This window comes from Channa argus, chromosome 5, assembly GCF_033026475.1.
Source record: "Channa argus isolate prfri chromosome 5, Channa argus male v1.0, whole genome shotgun sequence".
Classification (NCBI taxonomy): Eukaryota; Metazoa; Chordata; class Actinopteri; order Anabantiformes; family Channidae; genus Channa; species Channa argus.
In genome coordinates, this window is record NC_090201.1 from 23,260,089 (window position 1) to 23,281,522 (window position 21,434).

At 40.1% G+C, this 21,434-nt stretch overlaps 3 protein-coding genes across 5 annotated transcripts; 2 read left to right on the forward strand and 1 right to left on the reverse strand.

Annotated features, from left to right (window-relative positions):
- Positions 1-2,925: 2,925 nt before the first annotated feature.
- On the reverse strand, positions 2,926-4,116 carry LOC137127624 (transcription factor HES-5-like). The gene is made up of 2 exons (XM_067504856.1): positions 3,994-4,116; positions 2,926-3,880 (listed from the first exon to the last, which is right to left on the reverse strand). The coding sequence occupies exons 1-2, from the start codon at positions 4,114-4,116 to the stop codon at positions 3,458-3,460; spliced, it is 546 nt and encodes a 181-aa protein (XP_067360957.1). The 3' UTR covers positions 2,926-3,457.
- Positions 4,117-7,328: 3,212 nt separating this feature from the next.
- LOC137127683 (transcription factor HES-5-like) lies at positions 7,329-8,715 on the forward strand. Its single transcript, XM_067504993.1, has 2 exons — positions 7,329-7,451; positions 7,554-8,715. Exons 1-2 carry the CDS (start codon positions 7,329-7,331, stop codon positions 7,968-7,970), a joined length of 540 nt encoding a protein of 179 aa, XP_067361094.1. The 3' UTR covers positions 7,971-8,715.
- Positions 8,716-9,818: 1,103 nt separating this feature from the next.
- Positions 9,819-21,002, forward strand: pank4 (pantothenate kinase 4 (inactive)). Of its 3 annotated transcripts, XM_067504591.1 has the most exons (20): positions 9,842-9,967; positions 10,050-10,095; positions 10,428-10,510; positions 10,733-10,941; positions 11,586-11,769; positions 12,368-12,460; positions 12,563-12,716; positions 13,397-13,578; positions 13,780-13,861; positions 14,167-14,267; positions 15,346-15,501; positions 15,711-15,823; positions 16,253-16,340; positions 16,577-16,728; positions 17,020-17,075; positions 17,486-17,535; positions 17,819-17,923; positions 18,005-18,105; positions 18,278-18,346; positions 18,902-21,002. In XM_067504591.1, exons 2-20 carry the CDS (start codon positions 10,080-10,082, stop codon positions 19,149-19,151), a joined length of 2,244 nt encoding a protein of 747 aa, XP_067360692.1. In that variant the 5' UTR covers positions 9,842-9,967; positions 10,050-10,079; the 3' UTR covers positions 19,152-21,002. The 3 variants fall into 3 exon arrangements, 2 of the variants coding, with proteins under 2 accessions (XP_067360691.1, XP_067360692.1); XR_010914439.1 differs by lacking the exon at positions 10,050-10,095 and having other exon boundaries at positions 9,819-9,967; positions 18,244-18,346; positions 18,902-19,040; XM_067504590.1 differs by lacking the exon at positions 10,050-10,095 and having other exon boundaries at positions 9,819-9,967.
- Positions 21,003-21,434: the final 432 nt, after the last annotated feature.

Here is a 21,434-nt window from a genome sequence, read left to right on the forward strand (position 1 = left end):
ATGTATCTTTAAAACATAATTGCATTTCTGTGCATGTCTCCTATCATACTGAGTATAAGGTTTTTTTATTTTCATACTTATAACTTAGACTTATAATAAGTGAATTAACTATTAACAATGCAACTGGGAATAGAATAACCATGGTATCATAAAGTGTGTTACTACAGCTTTGCCTGTGTTGTGAATTTAATTTCTTAATTACTTCTTTATCAGTATTTGTTGTTGCAGTTGAAATTTGTATTTTTATTTTATATTTGTGCCACTTACATCAGCCATATCATTGTTTCCAGGTGTGAGCACGACATTGGGAAAAGCATTTTTCTGTGTCTTCTTGAGAAGGAACACTTTCCCACTGACCTTACTGATGTGTGGCAGACAGATAAAGCATCCCACCTGTTCTATGTGACAGCCATTTAATTCACTCCATTGTCCAGAGCTGCGAGGCTCGTGATTGGCTGAAGAGCAAAAAGACGCTGGATGAGAAGCATAAATGTAGACCAGAAATGCAGATGTCAACAGAGAAAGCCTCGGAATCCTCGTGAGCTACGCCTTAACTCCACATAAGAAACAGACTCTGAAATGGCTCTGTACGCAGACCTCACTCTTCAGGACAGCATGAAGGAGCAGCTCTTTAGGTAAAAACGAAATGTCCCGACAAGGAAAATGATCTTGTTTTATTTCTGCACGACTAATAATTACATTTAGTTTAATATTAGCATGAATGTACTAATTAATGTTGATGTTTTGCTTTCTTTCAGGTGCAAACTCCACTCACTCGAGAGGAAGTGCTGCATTGGAGTGGAGAAGCTGAAGTCTCTCATTGGTGAACACCTGCACAACGGGATCCCCGTTTTAGACATCGTGGAGAAAACAAAGTCCTTGCTCACTCTGAAAAAAGCCCTGCTATCACACAACGGCTACTCCAAATATTCAAGGGACATTTTACGTCTGTTTCCTGATGCCGAGGATGATGTGGCTCCACTGTGCTGTTAATGAGGACCATGGACGGACTAAAAAAAGGCACTGGATCTGCAATTGTGCAGCTGCAGTTTCTTGATCTGTGAGCTACAAGCAGACTGTACTGATGCCAACTGCATCTTGGTGTGTAGAGAAATGCATTATTTGCATTATGTTAAGAGGATTCAAAGACACCTATATTAGTCTTTTACAAGAATTGTAAAAAAAAAAAAAAAAGATGTTTCCACAGCTTATGATGTTGATTCAGTCCAACCACAGGAAGAAATTTGGTTTCAAAGTAAGAAGTAAAAACTGTGTTAAATGCTGCTATACTCTGTGTGGGATTTATGGTTTTCGTGGCTGAAGTTCTTCTTTGAAAATCACCACAGGAGATAAATCCAGTCTCTTAACTATGCAGAAATAGTTTTTATTTTTATATATTTTAATTTACCTTAAGTATTTTTTCAAATTTCACATTTCTAAAACATTTTAAGCGAAACAACAAAGCTTACATATTCTTCCTGTGAAAATAATGTACAGGCTATTATTGTGTTATTACAGTTCGCATACTGCCTTGTTTCAAGGTTTTGTGTATCATATTCTTAAACCTTAGCTTTTCTTCTGAAAAGGGATTTGGTATTGTTTTTGTATGCCATGTATGCAAATGTAGAGCTATTCATCGTTTTTGTTTCTATTCATCCAAAGTGGATTTAAATTTGTTTTGATACTTTTGTGCTGACCTCAAGAAAATAAAAACATGTAAAATATTCAAGTCTTCTCATGTGACCCATTTTAAACCAGTTTTGGAGACAGTTTAGTTCTTATAGTATACATCCAGCACAGGTAATTAAGTGTGGGGGAGTGAGAGAAATGCTTCTTAAGAACCATGTAATCGCAGATATAAGCGCAGGGAGGTGAGTAATAAAGACATAACTTGAAAAAAGCAGTCAAACTTATTTATGGAGCATATTTGAGACAACAGACATTTGACCAAAGTGGTTTACAGAGAGAAAAAAAAATGCAAAGCACTAGTTAAAACCCACAACAAAAAATTAAAGTCTAATAAAGTCTAATGGTCATAACAGACAAATTAGTTTGCCAATAGGTTTAATATTTTTGTGGTGAGCGGCTGTAGGTCAGTTGGTAAAGGCAGTTGTCCATGGACCACAGGGTCAGTGGTTCCAGCTGTGCAGTGCCGGTCCAAGCCCGGTAGAAATTGGGGAGGGTTGCGTCAGGAAGGGCATCCAGCGTAAAAACTGTACCAAATCGACATGCAGAAAATGATCCCCTGTATCCCTGAACTCATGGAATGAGCCTAAAGGACAAAAAAAAAAAAGTAATTGAGGGTTTAGCATGCATTGAATATGGGCGACAAAAGGTGGAGATCTAACACTGAGGGGTGGACTGTTCCACAGTCTATGAGCTGCAATGGAAAAGGCTCCATCACTTTAGGATTTAGACCATGAATGGTCAGAGGAAAGTCCGCATTCAAAGTGAGAGAAAGACAGTTTCCTGCCCTATAGTTGAGATTTGCTGGTAAATCTAATGTGGCAGATGATCCTACTGACAAAGGTATTTACCAAGAAGTCAAATATTACTCATAAATAAAGAACATGTGTTCAGACATTTAAAGAAAGTGAGCTCTATACAAATTAAACTATTGGAGAGTGTTTCAGGACTAATGATAATGACCTCACGAAGTTCTAATGCTTTCAAAAAAAAAAAACATTGGTTTTGTGAGTGGTTTGATGAAAGCCAAAAACAGAACCAAAGACTGATGGAGTTGATGGAGTGCCACTTCACACCACAACTTGCATGGAGGCTGAAAGCTCACGGTTTAAAGGCAGAACCGGCAGTTGTCTGAAGGTCAGGCTTAGTGGCCAACGTGTTTTTGGGGACATCTTTTTGAGATTGTGCTACCAGCTTGATAAAACAAAACAATGCAAACTGTTTTTTTTTTTTTTTCTGATTGTTTTTATTCGCATCACTTGGCTTGAAGAGATACATTCATTTTCAGACATTTTCCAAACAACAAGCCCTTCACTGAAGGTATCCGTGCTGTCACTCACAGAGTTATAAAGCAGCACATTTGTCTCAATGAAATCCTCTGCTACAAATGCAGACTGTTAAATTATTCAGTGATCATCATTAAAAAAAAAACATTTCCATTAACAACACATGTGAATATCACATAAAAAAATCTCAAACATGTTTAGCATGAATAAATGTTTTTTCAAATGGAAAAAAAATTACATACATCGTTGTCAGTGTTACCAACAATATATATAAGTATTCAAGACTGTCCTTGCACGTTGCAGGAAAACTGTGTCTCAACAATTTGGAAATACAAAATAGTACCTAACTTGTTTTCTGCAAATATCACAGAAACTTTGACCTTCATAAAAGGCATAAATATGAGAAATTGCAATAACATAAGCAATGAGTCTCATGACAATAATAACCACTTTTAAAGCGTTCACTTATACAAGTCCTTAGGTGTCTACCATGGCCTCCAGAGATCACTCTTGACTGGACTCTTGTCTTTACCGATGCTTGTACAGGCTGTGGAGCATAGAGGAGAGAAGTCAGCCTCTGTCAGATTCTTATCACAGGAAGACTGAGGCTTTTTGAAGTGGTTCAGCAGTCGTCTCTGGGTCTGTGTCTTCACCTCCTCTTTGGACAGGAAGTGCACCACCTCTTGGACACACCTGGAGTAGCCCTGGTCGACAGCTGCTGAGTCCACAGCTTGATGCTGCTGCTGCAGTCGTCTCAGGAAGCAAACTGTCATCTCCAGGATGTCTGCTTTCTCCAGCTTGGAGTCTGGCTGCTGTTTGAGGAACTCTGGACCCAGGAGAGACTTGAGCTGCTCAATGCTGCTGTTGATTCGCTCTCGGCGTAACTTCTCCACCTGAGGTTTTCTGAGCTGCACAGAGAAGAACAAAGTCATTAATGAACTTATTCTGAAATACAGTATTAATGTGAAAGAACTCCATCTGTCATTATTTAATTTAAAATCTTGTTGTGTCTTGAATTTACCTTGTGGGTCAGAGTCAGATGCTCCTGAGAACTGCTCTTCACTGCAGTGATTGTAGGTGCCATGTCTGCATCTGTGTGCTGTAGAGGTCTCTGTAGAGAGAATCTGATCTCTGCTGGCTTCATCCCTCCTATTTATGGTCCCACATCTCCATATGAATGTGTGGGTCTTGGTCTGGCTGCAGTTTCTCACAGTCTCAGCCAATCACAGAGCAACATCAGACAATAAGGGATGCAAGACGATGAATGCTGTTATGGCCCGGGGGACAATAGTTAGATCTCAGGGGAACAGGTGGAGGACTAGGGGGTTGGGAGGGAGGGAGGGAGGGGGGGATATAGAGAGGCTCACAAAGCTCTGTGTGAATCTGGGAAAGTGGTGACCCTGTAGAAAGAGCAGATGTACTGCCTGATGCTCAGATCAATGACTTTGACTGAGCACACGCTGATTATCCCATCCCACACGTGGGGAGTGTGTTAAAACTAAATGTGTGTAATGTGAGCTTAACAGTAACCAAACCATACCAATAATTCATCTTGTCTTCTTGGTTTTGTTTGAAACTCTGTGGTTGTTAATTTAGCTAAATGAATAAAGTAACATTTCAGAGTAATATTGCATCCAGCAGAAGCCGTATGAAAATTATCCGGTCAAGTTTCAAGTAAAGTGTAAGTGCAGCCATTACACATGCGCTTGAACTTAAAATACATAGTCTAATTGGGGTATAAGCAACACCTGATCAATTCAGGAATGCGCCCCCTTTCATCCTTCCCGTCAAAATAAACCGCCTGGAATGCAAAAGGAACAATCTGAATCTGGGGGGGAATGAGCTTTTGAATGCTCATTAATCCTTAGCATGTCTACATTCCTTAAAGACATTTTACAAAAACTTGGTAATGACAAGTCTAGATGACAGGAATTTCCATTCAGAGGCAGTGAGACAAAACTCGTAAACTGACTCCATAATTAATGTGATGTGCAACCAGACACACTTCTTTTGTTCTTAAAAGCAGTGAATGGACAGAGTGTGGGAAACCAGAGAAATCCCACTCACAGAGCCCCAGAGGGACAATAAAGGCAGACCAGACAAAGATGTCTCTGATGGGGGAGGAGGAATACTTTACTGCTGAATTTTAACATTTTTACTCATTAAGACCCACGATATATACATTTACCTTTAAGATTTGGTTTTCGTACGTTTTAAAATGAAAAGTGAATTCACACAAAAATGTGTAGAAGGAGACATTCATCGAGAGACTTTCACCTCTTTTGAATAAAACGAAATAGTGCTAATATAATATAGTGTGACATGGTATAGTTAGATATAGCCAGCATCATTATTTCAAGACATTTAAAATACAAATAGCCTTTTTAAAAACCATGTTTGTCCACATCTGGATAAACATATAATGAAAATAAAAATAAAATATCATTTAGAATTTGTTGTGACTTTGGACAAAAAAAGCATGTTAATAAACCTTTCGTAATATCAGTGTCGTTGTTGTATACTGCTTACTGTATAGTTTTAGAAATAAGATTTAAAAAATAGGGCTTAAAAATGTATCACAAAATGGATTTCGGTAAAATCTTTTCCCAACTTCCTTAAGTGGTTATTAGTTTTTATTCCAGGTCCAAATATTTGTGTTTATCTCTCTAGCTCCTTCTCCTAATTGAGGAGAGTCTCTAAACAAACTTTGCCCTCAGGGGGGAGCTGGGAGCTACTTGTGTGGGGATGAATTAGCATTTAACAAGGCACATGTCTATTGTTGAGTCTGAGCTCAGCTATAGCCTGGGGTGAGTGTGGTGAGTGTGGGAAAGCAGTGAGAGCGGAGTAACAGTTCAGTGTGATTAACATCCTCAATGACACCAGCACCCGACTAGTCTCCAAAGGGGAGTTGGCACATTTCAGAGAAAGAATTATGTCTCTGTCTTCTGTATTTCTTTCACTGTCTGTCTCTGTGGTGCCAACATTAACTTTTGCCAGCTTCATTTTTCAATAGTTGTATTATGTCATGTCATGAAAAATTCCAAGTCAGCATTCACTTCGTAGTATACAGATACAGTATGTACATGATCCATACCTGGATAAAAATGTCTGAATATGCCATCGTGCCATTTCTGTATCATACCTGAATGCAACCAGATCTCATCTACATTCTCTCAACATGGGTTCAGATATAACACTAAGTCATATTTTGACCATTTTTATATTTAAGTTATAAGAACTGTTTCCGGATTTACACTGTACAGTTACAGAGGTAAAGTCCCGGTGTCCAGGAAGAAGATGAATCTGTTTGCAACATGGTAAAAGACAATGTCCAACTACGTTAAGTCTTAAACTCAAAATGTCTCAGTATAACTCATGAGCTGTTTTGCCCATATTTGTTAAATTATCAATACAATATATAACAATAAAATAACATTTGTATGTGTGTGTCTTATAGTCGCTTTGTTGGTTGCAAGGTTTATTTTATTCTATTTTTCAATCTATTTTTAACATAACTTCAGATTGACATATAAAACTCCATTCACTGTTGGAAGACGCGTGTCTAAAGTTTGGGGTTACTAACAACATTATTAATAAGGCTGTTTTGAGGTACACCAATGTTCTTTGAAAACCAGTGTGTTTTCTGCTCCACATGGTTTGAGGTGTCTTGAGGTTTTGTCTCAAAAAGGTTGAGGTTTTCAACAGCACAGGGCCAAAACTTGTCAGTGATGCATTCAAGCTCCTATTGTGCTGCATTGATCACAGATCCCAGGATTCAGTGTGGGAAACCCTGACAAATGCTTTACTCACTGGAGCAACTTGTTGTAAGTTTGAGGGCACATCTGTTTCATCTGGACATGTTTAGATTAGTAAAACTCACTTTTTCTTCAGCTACCCAATAAATGCATCATGCTGTGTCACACTTGCACAACCATAATGACATAATATTGATAAACTCTATTTTTGCTTTCACCATTGGAGCTGATAATTCCAAAGCAAATGCAAAAACCAAAACTTTTGGCACAGGGAAAGGGAAATCCTATGCTCCCACGTGTGATGAGCGTGTGCTCAGTGAAAGTCTTGATCCCAACATCAGGCGGCAGATCTGCTTTTTTTTTACAGGGTCACTAGATTCATACAAAGCTCTGGGAGTCTCTTTATCACCCACCTAATACCATACCTGTTCCCCTGAGATCTAACTATTGCCCCCTGGGCAATTTAATTCCATCCAGCATGTTGCTGTTCCACATGGATTATTGTCTGATGTTGCTCTCTGATTGGCTGAGACTGTGAGAAACTGCAGCCAGACCAAGACCCACAGATTCATATGGAGATGTGGGACTATAAATAGTAGGGATGAAGCCAGCAGAGATCACATTCTCTCTACAGAGACTTTCACAGCTCACAGATGCAGACATGGCACCTATAGTCACTGCAGTAAAGAGCAGTTCTCAGGCGCATCTGACTCTGACCCACAAGGTAAATTCAAGATTTTAAATTAAATAATGACAGATGGATGTGTTCACGTTAATACTGTACTACTGAATAGGTTAAGTAATGACTTTGTTCTTCTCTGTGCAGCTCAGAAATCCTCAGGTGGAGAAGTTTCGCAGAGAGCGAATCAACAGCAGCATTGAGCAGCTAAAGTCTCTCCTGGGTCCAGAGTTCCTCAAACAGCAGCCAGACTCCAAGCTGGAGAAAGCAGACATCCTGGAGATCACAGTTTGCTTCCTGAGACGACTGCAGCAGCAGCATCAAGCTGTGGACTCAGCAGCTGTCAACCAGGGCTACTCCAGGTGTGTCCAAGAGGTGGTGCACTTCCTGTCCAAAGAAGACATGAAATCACAGACCCAGAGAAGACTGCTGGACAACTTCAACGACCTAGAGTCTTCCTGTAATCAGAATCTGAGAAAGACTGACTTCAATCCACTGAGCTCCACAATCCAGACAAGCGTCACCAAAGACAAGATCAGCAGCGCCCTCTGGAGGCCGTGGTAGACATCTACAGAGGGAAGATACCACCAGATAGAATGGGGCAACCAAGATTCTCAGACATACTACAATTGATTTACAGTAATAATGTAAAAGTGTTTGTGCAATTTATTCTTAATTATGTCAATGTGTTATTGGACTGAATTTTTTTTTCTGAAAGCATGTTTTTTAAATTACATTTTTTTTTTTTTGGAAAATGTTGAGAAGCACATTGTATAATATGAATAATGTATAATTTATTTAGGAGTATGATTGAAAGGTGCTTTTTTGGGCCTGCGTTCTAATAACGGCCTTAATTTCCTGAGTCCTCTGTGTGAAAATCAGTCTAGTGACCGGAGTTGGCAGGTTTTTGCTGTGTTTTTCAGTGTGCATCTTTTCTGATGTATGCTACATCAGATGTGTGTATATTTCTACATTGTAAAATATTATTGGTCTATGTTGGGCCCTGGAGTTCTCGAGTCCACTATTAACCTGTTTTGCCGTATCAGCAGCTTAAATAGTAATCTGAACGTAATTTTCTTCTCAGTGTGAAGGAAATTGTCCGACTTGTTTATCCTAAACTAAATAACCCTCTGTCTTTTGTAAAGACGCTTAAACTATTTACTCTACTCTATTTGAGTACTTTGTTCTGGACTACGACTTTTACTGTGATGCATCATCACCACTACTAGACAACCTCCGCTGAGGTACTGAAACAGAATGCGACCGGTTTATTCGTTTGATTAAAACTAAAAATAAACTAACTCCTGAGGTGTTCCCTATACTTTTTCACACTGACACCATTCAACAGTAACAGCCTCATGTAATTAAAACTACAGTACAGACAACTTCTATTAAATGTTTTACTCACAAATGGTAAATGCTCTGCCGATATGGCGCTTTTATCCAAAGTGCTTTGGAATGTTGCTCACCTGACCCACTGGAGCTGGGTTCAGTGTCTTTCCCAAGGACATTTTGAGACGTAGGCAGGAAAGACTGGGAATTGAACCACTGACCCTGTGGTCCATGGACGACTGAGTTACAGCTTCCCCTTTTATTAGTTTGTTTGCCTGATATCACCCTCTATCAATCTGTTTGACCTGTGGCATCTTTCACACGACAGACACTACATTTCTGTTACACAGTGGAGAAGCACTATCCATGTCATTCATATGCTCGGATCACATGTGTGTCAACTCCAGTTTGGAGATGCAAAAAAACCCATTCCCATTTCGGCTTATCCCATGAGTTCAGGGTCACCACAGCAGATCATTGTCCGCATGTTGATTTGGCACAGTTTTTACGTCGGATGCCCTTCCTGACACAACCCTCCCCAATTTCTACCGGGCTTGGACCAGCACTGCACAGCTGGGGAGGGGGATGGGATGTTAGGGGTTAAGTGTCTTGCCCAGAGAAACTTCGACATTCGACAGGGCTGGGGATTGAACCACTGACCCTGAGGTCCGTGGACGACTGCCTTTACCGACTGAGCTAAAATGCTGTTTGTTACTGCAATTGGGTTTAAAAGTCAAACGTGTTACCTAATCATATTGTTAAAAATAACTCTTGCACACTGAAATATTCAAATAAACCTAAGACACAAACAATACACTGTAGACGGACCCCCCCCCTTGTTCAAAATAACGTGTCAGTTACAAGCCAATGACTATAGAATTATTCACTCTCGTCCTCTATTACAATATAGATTACATTCTACAATAAAGGTGGGTGGTCTAAAAGTGCCTGTAAATAAAAATCTGATAACCTAGGTTTTAATATTGTTTACTACGTACAGGTTAACAGGAAGACGCCCACTCTTTGAATTTTGCGTGGATGCTGATTGGACAGCCGGGGACACGCACGTACGCACGCAACACGCAGTGTCAATTCATCGCCGACGATGGCGGAATGTGGTCGCCTTGGTAGAGGGACAAGTAGTCATACCATGGATAAAAGCATTACTCTTCCACCCGACGAAATATTTCGCAATCTGGAAAACGCAAAGCGGTTTGCAATAGACATAGGTACGTGTGCATTCAAAAGGTTTTCTTAATTTCCTCAGTCACTGATGCTCAAATGTAGCTAACCCTTCTGTTTTTGGAGCAGCTCTGCCGCAGTCTGAGACTGTGACAACGCATGAGTTTAAGAGAAGGTAAACAAGTCAGAGCTAACGTTAGCCACGTAAATTCGTGACTGATTTTAGTTTGTGTGACAGCAAGTCTGCTTATTTTGGAGATGGGAGCCTGATTATCTCGCAGGATTATCGATATTCCGTCAGGCGGATATGTGCCAAACACCCTGGCTAACTTTGACAACTTGTCGTTAGCTGCTAGCTAGCTTGCTTGTGTTACGATTTTGTCGTCCCCGTCGAGCTAACGCTGCAATGTTTCGCTCTTTGAATCGTATCAAAAAAAATCATTCAGTTTCTCGATTTTTTTTTTATTATCTCTTAACCTGTTTGTTAATGATCATTTGCTTTAACAGGTGGATCTCTAACAAAGCTAGCCTACTATTCAACTGTACAACACAAAGTGGCCAAAGTGAGATCTTTCGATCACTCCACAAAGGTTATTATTCATATTATTGTTATTATTATTCACATTCGTTTCTGTAATACTATGGAGCCTAGACTGCATGGACAGGGATGTTTCTATCTCATGTTAGCCAGAATTCTCCTCATGTCACAAACCAACAGATAACCTAATTTATGCCAAACAACTGGCTTCTTCATGAATACACACTGGCTATATTCTACTAGCAAAGGACACTGGTTCTGTTCTCTTTCTCAGGAGGCTCCCAGTGACAAGCTTTATGAAATATCCGTGCAGGAGGAGGTCACTGCACGCCTGCACTTTATCAAGTTTGAAAATGCCTACATTGAAACATGCTTGGACTTCATCAAAGACCATCTGGTCAACACAGAAACCAAAGTTATCAAAGCCACAGGTGGGGGAGCACATAAGTTCAAGGAGCTCATTGAGAAGAAACTGGGACTCAAGTGAGTGCACATGTTTATATAAAGCTTTTTGTTTCAAAATGTACAGCGATGAACTGTTGGTGCTCCATCTACAAACCAAAACAGAAAATGGGCAGTGGTCCTCAACCCGCACTTTAACTGACACACACACACACACACACACACACACACTGACACAATGCTACATCCTGTCTGCTTCCTGTGAAACTGCTCAATAAGAGGCCACACTTGAACATTTTTCAGGAGAGAACTTGGAAGACGTATGAAAACTATGCTAATAACTAAGTTTTTATCAGTTTATTGGCTTGACAGTTTTTGGAGCCTCTTTTTTTGGACTCAGCACACCTCATGAACAATGTAATTCCCCAAAGGTTTAATTAACCTTATTTAATTTATTAGGTTTAAATCATTTTGTGTGTTATTGACATTTTCCAGTTTTCCAGTTAAATATTACTCTGTTAATTCAACTTATCTATGAAATCAGATGCAGTTATTTATGTTGGTACATTTGACTGGGTGGATCTTAACATGCATGACTGCAGACTGCTGTTCTGTCTAGACAAGATGTCACCTTTCAGTTTTTCCTATTACACAGCCAGCTGACAAAATGGTGCTATTACACATTTAACTGAGACTCTGACTCTTTATGTGTTGGACCGTGGCAGAGTGGACAAAGAGGATGAGATGACCTGCCTCATCAAAGGCTGTAACTTTGTCCTGAAGAACATTCCCCATGAGGCTTTTGTCTACGCTAAACATGCTGACTCAGAGTTTCGCTTTCAGACAACTCATCCGGACATCTTCCCTTACCTTCTTGTAAATATTGGCTCTGGCGTGTCCATAGTCAAGGTAATGACCAGCAAGGTTTAGTCTGTTGTTTAAGCGGTTGAGGTTTTCCTGTCACACAACATTTTTTAACATCTATATTATAGATATTTCATAGATAATAAACTGAGCCAAAGCCTACATACCTCTTTTATCAGGGATAAAATTTTACGATTATGAATAATATAATTATTACAGATGTGCATTTACCAGCCTAACAATTGGCTAATATGGAAAACAATTATTCAATACATATGTATTTTTTGTGTCAAATTCTGAACAGTGCCATCATAACAAAGTTTGTTGTGCACTACATTGTTTACATGGTTACATATAATACCATTTTACAACCTGTTATTATATATTCGTTATTTATTTCACACCCTGCATTGAGTCCATATCTTGTTGCAACTTGTTGAAGATAATTTTTATGAAATATTTAATGCTTTTCGCTGCCTTACATCTATATAACCACTAACCCTGAATATGCTGTCTGGGTTTTCTTGCCTGTTTATTCTGTACTTCACTATATTATATGTGAAGCCAAAATGTCCTATCTGACACACAGTAATTGTAGTTGTATGTAATCCACATGCTAAGCGATCTCTCATTCTTTCAAAAGGTTGAATCGGAGGATAAGTTTGAGCGAATAGGTGGAAGCTCAATAGGTGGAGGAACATTCTGGGGCCTTGGAGCCTTACTTACCAAAACCAAGGTATCTTAAATAGGACTGCAGTAGTTGGTACTTTGGCATCCATCCTTAAAGATTTACTTCTTCTACTAAGCCTGTTTAACTTTAAGCCCTTCCCTCCTCTAGAGATTTGATGAGTTGCTACAACTTGCCTCGAAAGGGCAGCACACAAGTGTCGATATGCTTGTCAAAGATATCTATGGAGGGTCCTACGGGTCTTTGGGCTTGACTGGAGACCTTATTGCGAGCAGTTTTGGGAAGTCTGCTACTGCTGACAAAGGTAGCTCTGTCTATGTGTTTGTTCTCCATGATGACACCCTAAAGCAGTCCCTGTCCCATCTTTTCACGCTCACCTACATGGACCTTTTAGAAATGGTTGTAAAAAGGCATGAAACATGCTTATATACTTTACTTAAAAGGGAGCATTTTTGTGATTATGTTTTTTTGGCAACACAGGAAGCTAAACCTGTTGCTGTTGCACAATTAGTTTTTTTATAGTATAGTTTCAAGACATATGAGTTTTGTTGTTTTTTTTTTTTCAGATTTGGCCCAGGTTTGTTTTATACATAGTTGAAGTAACTAATGAAGGTAGTTCTGAGAATTGCTCCTAAACTCCAACAGCTTTCAGTTGGTCCCTTCTCGTGTAGCCACAGTGGAACGTGTTCCGTACATTGACTTGGCATGTTTTGGGTTTTTTTACACCAGATGTCCTTCCTGCCACAACTCTCCCATTTTTTTAATTTATTTTTTTATTTTTTAGTCCGGGTTCGGGACCGGCAGCCTGGTGGCTGGTATGGGATTCGAACCCGGTGTATTCTGTATCTTAACCTAATGCTCTACCATTGAGCCAGCAGGAGTCCTTAATTGCATTATAGACTATTCTGCATTATTTATGTGTTATTTATTTTGTAGTTTATGGATATGTTCCCTGTATGGTTATGTATCTGTTATGAATTGTAGAATTCTCTAAAGAAGACATGGCGAAAAGCTTACTCCATATGATTAGTAATGACATTGGGCAGCTGGCCTGTCTGTATGCTAAACTCCACAACCTGTCCAGAGTGTATTTTGGAGGCTTCTTCATTCGAGGACACCCTGTCACCATGCATACAATCACCTACAGCATCAACTTCTTCACCAAGGCAAGTCCTCTTCCTCTCCCGACTCAACAAAAAACGCTTTAAGTTTGACGCCATACTAACACATTGTTGTCCTGCTCTATAAGAATTCCACTTTTTTCTTTCATAATGTTATATCTCCATTTTATCCTAAACTTCTTGTTTGTTTTTGTCCAAGCTTGGCAGTCTTACATCTACAACCTTCTTTTGTCTTATGGGTTGTAGGGCGAAGTTCAAGCCTTGTTTCTGAGGCATGAAGGCTATCTGGGAGCCATTGGAGCATTTCTCAAAGGAGCGGAGGAAGACAGTAAGAAAAAGGAGGGGGGGAAAAAAACACAAATACCTACTGTACACCCATTTTCATGAACACTCTGCAAGTCCTCACACGTCAGGGCGGAGTAACTTCTAGTATTACAGAAAGCAGATTCCTGATGATGTGTGAAGTTACTGAGTCACCTGTGTTACTGGTAGTATGTCCTTGACATAGTTTAATAACTGCCAGGGTAGAATATGTAAGAACAGTGTAGTTAATAAAAAACTGGAGTAGGTGAAATTAAAAATAGATACTGTAAATTCCAAATGTTACAAATGTCAAAATCTTCACTCCTCTAGATCCGAACCAGTACAGTTGGGGTGAGAATTATGCTGGAAGCTCTGGCCTGATGAGCATTTCTCCAGATATGAATCCCATGCAACGTGCTCGTAGTGGAACGGTGAGTTTAAAGTAGAAGTAAAGAGACACTGAGGCAGGTTCCCTTTTTCAGACCCCAAGGTCTGAAATGTTGATTCACTGGTTTTAATTCATCCAAACTTCCTTCATCAAACTTCTGATATTTTTGCATTTGAAAATGCCATTACCACTGTCCTCGCCGAACCCATGAGCATCATGTAAAGACATCTACCAAACCAGTCTTTGTGAGCTGATGATCTTTCTTTTCATCTCCCCTCCACACATTCTTCTGTCTACTTAACCCTCTCCTTCAGTTTTCCGTAAGTACCCCCACCTGATTCACTTGTTTTTCACTGGTTTGATGAAACGTTGCTCCTGCTCACAGTTCCTTGCTCTGAAGCTGTACACACTCGACCGCAGTATCTAGTCATGCAATGCACTCCCCTGTTCTTTTATACACAGACCTGAACTTGTGACCGTAGAACAATGTTTAGCTCAGCTTTAGAGAACCTGCTGCTGCTTTGTGATTAAATCAGTACATGAATATGGTAAATAACAACCGTGTTTTTGACAGCTAATAGCATTGCATACTTTGCTTTTTGTTTCTACTTTTTTTAACATTTTAACATCAGGAGGATTTGACCTCCAACATCAAAAGTTCTGTCTCCCCTCTGAAATTCCTGCCTTTCCTCCTGTCTTTCATTACCTTTTTTCATCAGTGCAAACTGGCAAAAAGTATTAACTCCTGTTTGGTGACTTGCTGCTTGAGAAATCCTTTATAGATGCATTTCCTATTAAAACAACTGACATTCTCTAAGGCTATTGATTGCGTCCCCAATAAATAAATCCACTGGCTTTTAGGATTAAATCCTGTTAAAACCTTCCCTCATGTTTCTTCCTTTTGCATCGTCTATTTCAGCTTCCTTGTTGTCTCAAGGAAAAATACTAACAAAACAACTATGGTGTTGCTATGAAAAAGAACAATATGGTGAAATATACCCTTGAATAAAGGTAATTTCAGTAAGCTTTGACATTTGAGGAGAAGCTGGAAAAGTCCTCAGTCTGTCAGATTTCGGGATAAGAAAGATTCCATGTATCCTCTCTGTCTCTCTGTTGTATAGTTTGACATGCTGGAGATGGACCGTCTGGAGAGGCAGCTGGTAAATCTGCCTCTACTGCAGGACCCTTCCTCTTACATACCTGACAGTGTGGACCTCTCAGAGGATGCTCCGGCCCGCGAGTACTGGCTCTACTGCTTCGAGGAGGCACTGGATGGGGTAGGATGGCAGTTTTTGCTTCAGAATGTAAAAACAAAGTGTTCGCAAGAACATCAGCTATTGCCATTAGTGTGAAAACAAGTCCGTGAATATACGGTGCATTTGGTGTTTACATGTCAGCTTTAGGAGAACTATTGGTTTAGTTATTGAAAACTCCACTTGGTGCTTGTGTGCCTCCGAGGTTGATTACTCCTGTTCTTTTGGAGCAGGTGGTTAAAAGAGCTGTGGCGAGCCAGCCTGACATGCCTGAAGCAGCTGAGCGAGCCGAGAAGTTCCGTCAGAAATACAGACACAAGCTCCAGACCCTTCGCTACCAACCTTTGTAAGGACTGTCTCTAATTCTGCACACAAGGTCTGTCTGTTTGACTCAGAGCTTGCTTTTAGAAGACTCAACTCTTTTTTTTTTCTTCTTTTGTCTGCTCTAGTTCTCCATACCTGCTGTAACTGCCATCATGCTTTATCAGTTATTAAGGAAATCTTGTTGTCAATTCAATTTACTGTCACTGTTTTTTTTTTTAAATTGAATTTGGTGGACGGCATACACTTGCAATAATTCTATACATTTTGCTGATAATTTAGCCCAATGGTATAAGTGGGATCTATTGTTGATATTCAGCAAAAATGTCAGATTTTTAGAAACAAACTCCACTTTTCAAATGGCGTGCATCTCCGGGCCCTGCCGTGTGTGCGTGAGTGTGTATGTGTGTGCGTTTCTCTCTGGCTAATATAGAGTGCTTCTCTTCTCACCTAGTGCTTATGGATCCCTCACTGTCAGAAGTCTGTTAGACACGAGGGAACACTGTTTAAACGAGTTCAACTTTCCTGATCCCTACTCTAAGGTCTGAGCGAAACCTATCAACCTATTTTGTGTTGTTGTTTTTTTTTTTTTGTGCGGACTCTATTCTCTGCACCACTCTGTTGTGTGGGTTGCACAATTCTAATCTGCTAACTTTGCAATGCTTTATTATTTATTTAAATTTTTTTTTTTTTTTTTTTTTACACTTCTGTTGTGTTGTGGTTTGAACTTTTTGCCATGTCGGCTGAAAAAATGCATCATATCTTTGTTCATTTGTAGATCAAACAGATGGAGAATGACATTGCTCTTAAGTACTACGAGAAGGTAGTGAGCTCGCTGGAGCAGTTGAGTTGGGAGGAGAGACAGTTTGCTTTGGTCAGGGGTGTCCTGGCTGGAAATGTCTTCGACTGGGGAGCCAAGGCCGTGTCGGAGTAAGTGGAGTTAACAGCTTTTAATTCCATTCAGACGTTTGGCTGATTGCTTTCTTTCTTCTGCCTGATTGAGGATACCGACTGTGTGCGAACACATTACTTGAGAGCAAATTGCACTCTTTTTTTTATTAATTTATTTGGAGGCCAAGCTAAAGTACATGTAGCTGGTAAAGCCTAACATTTTGTTCTTGATCTAAAAGTTTAGTGTCTCTACATTGTGACATCAGGTATATACTTGCTTTGTGTTTACACTGATAACAACAACATATATTTTGTCTTGATATCTTGCAGTGTCCTGGAATCTGATCCTGAGTTTGGGTTTGAGGAAGCTAAATGCCAGTTGGAAGGTATTTAGGGTATTCCTCTTCAACAGCATGTCAGCAAAACAGAAGCTTTAGTCATTAATCTGTATCTGCTCAGGGTGTGTTCAAGTACAGTACCAAGTGGAAATCACCCGTGTTTTTTTCAGCATCTTAAAAATAAATACAGTAGTTGTGCACATAAAATGGAAGAAGATAGACTTGTAAGTGTAAAACTATGGGTTGTCTTAATGTAGAGGAAGCAAAACACACACAATCATGTGTTTGTTTAAAATGGAAACATCTGTTCTGTTAGAGTCCTGTGTGAGAGACGACTGACCAACACCATACATCCCTCTGTGCTGCCAAATTTTATAAATGTGTTTTTAAAAATGTTAGTAACTGCAGAAAAAAAAAAAGGTTCTTATCCTCAGTTCTGTGCTCTTCTCCCTTCTCAGAGCGGCCGTGGCTTGTTGATTCGTATGACCAGTGGCTGAAGAGAGTAAAGGTCAGACGCCTTCTCTGCTTTTTGGTTTCAGAATCGAGTTATTTGCTCTAGCAATATTGCTTGGAGATTAGAGGTTTTATCAGAACTGCACACACTGTGAACACAGACTCGGACACTGCCGGCGCCAAGCACAACTATGTTTTGATAAACCATATAGACAAAGCGGATAACAGCCTTTTAGTGCTCATTTATTAATATTTCACATACTTGCATCTGTGTTTCTGTGTTGTGTGCTCTTGATGATTAGTGCTTGAATACAGTCCATCCTGGTTTTCTCTTGCAGGGTCCTCCTCATAAGTGTGCCTTGTTTTTCGTAGATAATAGTGGAGTAGACATCATTCTAGGCGTGATGCCTTTTGTCAGAGAGCTTCTCTCTCGAGGGACAGAGGTAAGCAATGGGAACAATATAGTTTAAAAAATATAATGTCTTATAAGATTACTTAATTGTTCCATCCATTTGCCTTTTTAGGTTGTGTTGGCCAGCAACTCTGGCCCAGCTTTGAATGATGTGACTAATGGTGAACTGCAGATATTGACCGAAAGGATCGCCGCTATGGATCCAGTAATTCAGTGAGCATTGGTCAAGTTTTTGGTTTTTTAGGAGGCAAAACTAGAAATATCATATATTTTACAATATATATCCTGTTGCTTTCCTTCCTGAGTAACTCCTGAGGTAATTTTCTATTCTACCTTTTTAAACCATTGAAGAACACCTTCAATGAACTGTCCCCTGTTTTTGCAGGGCCGGTTTGAATGAGGACAGGCTGACATTGGTCCAGAGTGGCTCCAGTTCTCCCTGCCTTGATTTGAGGTTGGTTAAGTGGCATTTTTAAATTAGTCATTAAAAAAAAAAAAAACCCTGCTGTGGATCTGGAGTCTGTGATGTTTATGTTCAAATGGATTGGGAATGTCAACTGGGTTATCTTTATCTTATGTCTTTCTGTCTGCAAGCTGATTTAGCTCATTTTTGTGTGTCAGGTTTCATTGTTGTCCAGGAACAATTAACCACCAGTTAGCCAGACTGTAGCACTGGGTCATATGTTTCTATATTCCAAAAACAAGTAATGGATTTTTTTTAAACAAATGTCAGACTATATTTTTAAAAATCGAGTTTTCTAGACATTTACCTGAAGTCAAGTCTTTTCAGCTTCCAGAGAAGTAAATGATTAGGGTGGTAAAAATCGAGTCACATTATGCATTTAAGCTTTTAACTATAACACAGCTTTGTTCATTTCAAATTTACGTTTTAAGATGTCTGTTCGGAATTGAACATTCTTTGTTTACCAAGTGGACACTTTTGAAAGCTGGAAATCAGACCAGCGACGTATTAATCAGATTTATAATTCTCTGTTTTGCCATTTCCCAGCCGCCTGGACAAAGTGCTGGCGATGGTTGTGCGGGAGCGTCAAACCGATCTAGTGATCATCGAGGGCATGGGCCGAGCCATCCACACCAACTACTATGCCATGCTCAGCTGCGAGAGCCTCAAAATGGCCGTCATCAAGAACTCGTGGCTGGCTGACCGACTGGGAGGAAAGCTGTTCAGCGTGGTCTTCAAGTACGAGGTACCAGCTGAAAAGAACATGTGCGACTCTGCGGCACTGACGCCCTTATGAGTGCCACGCATCTAAACTTCGAACGGGACAGAAGACGAGCGACCAGAAACGATTAGCTGGAGCTCTGAATGTAAGAGTGAAGATACTGCCACTGAATGAACAATGATTGTAAAATGTAGGCAGGTTTTTATAGGTGATCATTAACATTTAAGTTTTACATTTCCATGTTTGTGCTGGTTTCATCTCTGTTCAGTCTCCTGTACAATTAGTTTACTACCATAATTACTGCCTACTCATTCAGCATATGGGGTATGAGGTTAATCACTGGCTGTGTTCAGTAAACTTCAAAAGACTGAGATCGCCATTAGAAACAGAATTTTACCTTAAAGCTACAGTGTGTAACCTTTTTTGAATAAACTGTTTTCCCCCTAATTTATGTAAATGTGAAGGGGTGCTGTCGACACAGAACAGCACTGACAGCAGTGTGAAGGTAGAAATGAAAGGAACTGGGCAACGCTCGATGACAACTGGAAGAATCTTTATTATAGCAGCCATTTTGGCGCAGGGCCTTCATCAGAGTAAATTGCAGGATGTAAATTATTCAGGAAATTATACAGCAGTGTAAAGATTTTCCCTTCAGAAATTTTCTGAGTGACGCTCGCCCTTTTTAACCAGTCACGGCCAAATCCGTTGTACCTTGTGCGCAAGACACTACAGGCTTTGACTCAGCATCAGTATTTGACGTCCTGGGCGAATTGGTGAATTGGAGTCCCAAGCTGCAGCAAAGCTTGATTCCCATTAGTTTCCCATTGTAGCTTTAAGGATGCACCAGCCATTGAATTGCTGCCAACACACAGCAAATGGGAATATTAAGATCCTTTGGCGTATGTATTTTGCTACCATCATTAACTGTGCGTTTGTGTGTTAGAGAGAGAGCCACGGGAGTAATTGGAGCTTTCAACGTTAGCACTTTTTACATAAAGTGTATTTAATGTGCCTTCAAACTGATGTGATAAAAGCATCATTCACTCCGACTGCTTTTAATTCCTGTTGGAGGCCACAAAATTACACAAGTACTGTATCGACATTTGTTTCCCAGCAATGTTATGCCATAGACTAGATACAATCCATGGCTTTCCTCTGTTTCTTGACCGCCAGTAAATGAATTGAGATTAAACAAGGAATCATTGTCACGTCTGTAGCTATTAAAATGGCATCAGGGAAAATGTTTCATCAGTGGAAGAAGCACTTTATCAAAGAGAGATTGAAGAAACGTGGCTGGGTTTCTCCTCTAGGTGGCAGCATTCTACTGTGTGTAGTATTTTTATTTTTTATTTTTAATAATTTCTCAACTCTTTTCCATGGAGCTTGGACTCAAAATGGACACAGAATAATTAAGGTGAAATATACAGGCATCACACTAACATATTGTCACTGAGCTGGCTGTAGCATAAGTGCTATGTGCTCACTATTATTAACAGGCATGTACAAGTACACACTGTAATCCACCCGTAAATCACAAATGCGGCTGTTTGAAGGCAATAATACTGCAGCAGCTAGTTGGAACGAACACAGAACACTGTGTGATTTTTACCCGTGATTTCATAGTGATATTGGAAATGGAGACGGGATCGGATGAAAAAAAAAAAGCCGTTCCTGGAAAGAATTTTACAGAGTTACTATTGCTTGACATATGGACTCACATTGCAATATTGTGTGTGTCATTAGTACATATGTGATACACGGGGTGTATGCGCGCGCGCGTGTGTGTGTGTGTATATATGCTAAAGAAAAAGAATATATATCTATAAATAAAATCCATTTGAATCACTTTAGTTAATCACAGCAAGCACAATTTTGTGTATTATTCTCCTGACAATCAATTTTAATTAAATAGGGATGTGATTTTTATGTGTGTGAGTGTTCATTTCCCTCTGCGGATGTATCGGCAAAGTTTGCAGGCGCGTGGGGAAAGTTGAGTCGCGCCATATTAAAATTGAACCTGCCCCCCTGCAGTATCAAAGCTTGGCCCTCTGGGATGTGGTGGCCGATGCCTGCTGGGGACCCGCGAGCTGATGATGCATGAGGACGCCTGGCGGGGGGTCCTCCCGCTTTCCCTCTCGCTCATCACTGCGAGTGCCGACACACAGCAGTGCTGCAGCTTCCCCCTGGAGGATGCAGGGACATCTACATGCTGCACGTTTCTGTGTTTAATTTGTTAATATCTTACTTTGCATTATCCAGGGTGGACAGAAGGGGTTTCCATCTTGTATCAGTGCACTGAAGATAGTGAGTTGGTGAACCCACCACCCTGCAACACCAAGCGGGACCCCCACACAGGTA

What these genes read in the sequence shown, in the direction of transcription:
- LOC137127624 (XM_067504856.1), bottom strand. Translation starts at nt 4,116, where the DNA reads ATGAAGCCAGCAGAGATCAGATTCTCTCTACAGAGACCTCTACAGCAC. An exon ending in ATCTGACTCTGACCCACAAG is followed by an intron (nt 3,881 to 3,993) that starts GTAAATTCAAGA and finishes TTCTCTGTGCAG; the next exon opens with CTCAGAAAACCTCAGGTGGA.
- LOC137127683 (XM_067504993.1), top strand. Translation starts at nt 7,329, where the DNA reads ATGAAGCCAGCAGAGATCACATTCTCTCTACAGAGACTTTCACAGCTC. An exon ending in ATCTGACTCTGACCCACAAG is followed by an intron (nt 7,452 to 7,553) that starts GTAAATTCAAGA and finishes TTCTCTGTGCAG; the next exon opens with CTCAGAAATCCTCAGGTGGA.
- pank4 (XM_067504590.1), top strand. Translation starts at nt 9,844, where the DNA reads ATGGCGGAATGTGGTCGCCTTGGTAGAGGGACAAGTAGTCATACCATG. An exon ending in CAAAGGAGCGGAGGAAGACA is followed by an intron (nt 13,862 to 14,166) that starts GTAAGAAAAAGG and finishes TCACTCCTCTAG; the next exon opens with ATCCGAACCAGTACAGTTGG. An exon ending in GCTATGGATCCAGTAATTCA is followed by an intron (nt 18,106 to 18,277) that starts GTGAGCATTGGT and finishes CTGTTTTTGCAG; the next exon opens with GGCCGGTTTGAATGAGGACA.